This window comes from Saccoglossus kowalevskii, chromosome 11, assembly GCF_978046115.1.
Source record: "Saccoglossus kowalevskii chromosome 11, keSacKowa6.1, whole genome shotgun sequence".
In the NCBI taxonomy this organism is placed as follows: Eukaryota; Metazoa; Hemichordata; class Enteropneusta; family Harrimaniidae; genus Saccoglossus; species Saccoglossus kowalevskii.
In genome coordinates, this window is record NC_140651.1 from 31,171,559 (window position 1) to 31,175,931 (window position 4,373).

Consider the following 4,373-nt stretch of genomic DNA (forward strand, 5'->3'; position numbering starts at 1 on the left):
TTCATCCAAGATGTTTTATTTTATTCATGTATGTTCGAACACAAGAAAATTCTGAATTTTTTCAAAATAAAAATAATACCAAAGAACTATTCAACATTTTCAGGTTGTCGATGCTTCAAAAGTTACATGATTTGTTTTTAATTTGATTGATATAGAAACGACAGACTTTTTTCACAATTTCTGAAACAAACAAAGAAGCCTTAGCAGAGGCAAATTCCTCGGTTTTGACATTGTTTCTACCACTCCCAAGTAAGAAGATGGCAACAAATGAGACAAATGATACAATCCAATATTTATTGAATACACATGTTCTAACCAAAAATTATTATTTTTCAAGTGTTGGTTTAATTTCAGTTTCCCACATTTCAACCGCACACTTTATATCTAACTCTGGAAGTTGGGGACAGATTTTGGAGATGCAGGCTATCATAGTTTCCTTTGATTCCAAACGTTCAACTACGTGCAATTTGTTGTCATCACCCTCTTGCAAGTGGAGGTTGTCCCTTACCACAGAGCACCGCTCATCGTTAAATACAACCAATCTAAGACTAAGCAGAAATGGGCTTGCACCAGGAACTGTGTAAACTTGATGCATGGGAGAATCAAAGTGACAATATTCGACAGGAGTGACTTTGAAATCATAAAACCTCACCCACTGCCCTGATAAATTCTTATGGACAGGGTCATTGCCTAATCTTAAGTGGGTTTCTGAGTGCCGAAAATGTTGCCTTTCTATAATCCCATGATTTCTAACAAGCTTAAATTGCATAAATGAGAATTTATATATTGACGATTCTTCTTCAAAATCCAAAGGAATGGCTTCAAATGTTGGATAACCGCATCCCACTTCTACCATGTATTTATCTCCTTGGTGCATTACATTGCTTGCAATGCACAGAAAATGGTTGTCAGGATGAGTTACAGTTGCCGATACATAATCAATATTGAAACCAATAGTCTCTAACAAACACTTCACAAATACATTATTCACAGAGCAAATACCACCAACAAGTGATAGACCATCACGTTTTATCTCTTCCATTGTTGGTGCTCTTCGATCATTTTTCTGTAGACACAACAGTGTAATATTTTGAAAAGGAATATTGTTCTGAATAGCTCTTATTATGTTGTTCAGCAACACCAGTCTGTTTACATCAAACTGTTTCAGTGGATCTTTTATCTCTAGTGTGTCCTCGATGAATTCAGTGGCTTCTTCCTTTGTGAACATCCTCTGTGAAATAGAAAACTAAAGATTAATACATTGTTGAAAATGTGAGTAATGGAAGTCAATAACTAAGATTAAAGTCGAGGTTGTGTGCAACCATTAAATTTTACATAATGGTTTTAATAATAATAATGAATAATAATAATGTTAATTCAACCTTTGTATTGGCACTATGAAAACAGTAATACATATACATTCATCATTTCTTTTCTATATTGCCATAAATCAGTTACTGTAGAATACTGTAGAATACTTTATTTTCGCTTGGAATTTATTTTCGCTATTCCGTGAAAATAAAATCCAGCGAATATACTTTTTTTCCTATATTTCACATTAAACTCATGAAAAATCAGTGAAAATGAATTCCAAGCAAAACGCCCAAAAAGCCTTTTCAGCGAAAATTAATTCCAGCGAAAATAAAGTATTCCACAGTACATATTTCCTGATTAAAGCTGATGAGGTATTTCCCACATTTTTATTTATGTTCCATAGCACATCACCAAAAAGGAAATTGAACCTATAATACAACCCCCCTGAAAGAAAGCTATTCATTAGTGATGAAGATTCAACATTGTTTCTCAGTGAGGTTTCTAATGCTAAATAAAACTCGTTTCTTATAAGATACAGAAAGTGGTAAATGTATTCTTTGCCCTAATTGCAGACTCCACAAATTTCATTACCCCTGTAATTTTTCCATCCCATTTTGTTACCTTCAAGATCTAAAGAGTTTGACCTAATTTTAAAGACAAGGGAGATTCTGTGATGATCACAAGGATCCTTTATGTAATTTTCTTTTTTAATGTTTCTTTTAATTCAACAGTATTGTTTTAAAGATTTCATCTTCTCAAAATTTTTTGTAAACATGTTTATACTTTCTTCACTGATTTTGTTAAAACTTCTGATCCGTTTTGGGGTATTTCATTCCCATGGATATGATCCACTAGTCACTAGAATGTTTTCTACATTTTTAGGTCAATTCCAAGCCAGTTTAACTTTGAGTATTCATTTCTTAAAAAACTACCATTAAGCCATGCCGTTGTTCTTCTTCTCCCCTTTTCTCTTTTTGGGGCCAATATATTGATAGATTAGTTGATTGGTGAAAAGTTTCAACATATCTCAAAATTTTGCTCAATTACCTGTATTAAAAAAATCATTTGTATCGGTAGTTATGAGATGGATACTCCTGGCCGTCATGAATTATTAGGATAGTTAAAATTTAATTTTGGGAAATAACGTTTTAATGTGAATTGCTATGTAAATAGTTCCAACAATTTAAATTTTTTTGTTTTACATTTTTATTAGATAGGTCAATAGGTTGATAACTTGAGTCTAAATCTATACTTATGTGCCACTATTGAAACAAAAAATTGTAATAAATAATTTTCCTTAATTTATTTGGTTGAATACTCGCAAACAACACTAACTGAAATCTTGACAATTACCGTGTAATTGAGCCAAATCAGAAGCATATTGTGCCAATGTAAAAGAATTACTAAAAAGTGTTTTCACTTCTATTAGAAGGAATGCTTGTGCTCTATTTGGGTTTTGTGCATTCATTCATTCCATAGATTTCACTTAGTCTAATAAATATTGTGCACATATTTATTCCAAAAAATACAATTAACATATAAAACTGTTTTAATTTTAATGTATCAAATAATAGTTTTAAAAATTTAAAACTAAGGGGTGGACCATTTGATATCCCGGGGAGATTTTGTGAAAAAAAATTCTATGACAATGCTGAAAAATATTCCATATCAGATAGGGAAAAAAAAGTAGTCTTCATTTCAATCTTCCTGCCCCCAGGATATCAAATGGTCCGTCCCTAATGGACAAGGTACGTGTACTAGGGTTTACTGATCATAGGTCAAAGTTTATTCGAAATGTATCACCCCCCCCTCATTTACCAATCGTTTAAGGCATACTCAAACCCCAAGCCCGGCAAGTGTGTCTATCAGCCAGCTATCCAGCAAGTCAAGTTAGTACCGCAATACACACACACACCAATCGGCAGAAGTTTGGGATAAAGCTTCTACACTCGGCTAAAGCTAGCAGACACTCACAGGAGATAGTCAAAGCTAGCAGACACTCACAGGAGACAGTCAAAGCTAGCAGACACTGTCTCATCAAGTAATCATAGTTTAACCTCAATATATAAATGTAATTGGATAATAACAGAGCAATTCTATTCATTCCCCATTCTAAGTGAATTACTGGGTGCCTGAGTTTTGTTGAAAATATTGTGTTGCCCGATAGATATTGGTTGCTAGCGCGTCTGCTATCTTCCTATGTCTACTTGATGTGTCTGCTAGTGCTAGCTTCAACCGAGTAGCTAAAACACAGTTGAATCCCGGAACTGAATTACGGTATGATTAATACTCACGAGTATTTTAGTAAGCCTTCACAGTGTCCACTAAACGTTTTCACTGTTCTGTACACTTGATCTTGTTAAGCTTAAAAGTTCCACCCAACATAACCCTAGATCCACGGTGGGCTTATTATATTCGGTCGCTTGACAGCCCACTCAACACCGCCATGGATCCTCCTGTGCAACTTTCAGGGAAATGTGCAGCAAAATGTTGCCCAGCAGTTGTGGGCTAACAAATGAGCTTGCTGCAATTTAACAATGATTATTAATAAAATACGACTCCAGAAATTAAATATAAATACCCAACTCCGAGCGATTTTGCATTAGTTTGCTGTGCGATAGCGACCAGCCGTAGAACGTTCGGTGTGAAGAAGACGCCGACCTGCTGCGTCAATGCTTTGCGCATGCAAAAATAAATAATTGCGCGATCACATGACCTGCCAGGTGTTGTTTGCAGTTTGCAAATGCGCACGTTCGGCTACCAAACTGGTTTCTCGTTTTGCGACTTTTCGTTGTCGTACAATGATCTCGCACAAAATTGCTCTAAAGTCGTATGAATGGGGGATTTGTAGTGTCACATTTTATTGCTAATAATCAATACATTCGTTCTGACATGTTTTAGTTTAGAAAAAGGTACACTTCTGTTCCTAGTAAATTTATGTCAAAATGCTATGGAAGGATCCATGATAGCGTTGGTAAAGCGGACAGTCATAAGTGACCGATTTAAATATCGTCCACTCGACACAACGACGTGGGTCCAAGGCTACCCCACTGGCAGCT

General features: G+C 35.2%; 1 protein-coding gene across 1 annotated transcript; it reads right to left on the reverse strand.

The window, feature by feature from the left end:
- Positions 1-280: 280 nt before the first annotated feature.
- On the reverse strand, positions 281-3,989 carry LOC100375173 (uncharacterized). The gene is made up of 2 exons (XM_002734976.4): positions 3,609-3,989; positions 281-1,231 (listed from the first exon to the last, which is right to left on the reverse strand). Exon 2 carries the CDS (start codon positions 1,226-1,228, stop codon positions 326-328), a length of 903 nt encoding a protein of 300 aa, XP_002735022.1. The 5' UTR covers positions 1,229-1,231; positions 3,609-3,989; the 3' UTR covers positions 281-325.
- Between the last annotated feature and the right edge of the window lie 384 nt (positions 3,990-4,373).

Bases quoted from the DNA above. Each gene is read 5' to 3' on its own strand.
- LOC100375173 (XM_002734976.4), bottom strand. From the start codon at position 1,228: ATGTTCACAAAGGAAGAAGCCACTGAATTCATCGAGGACACACTAGAG.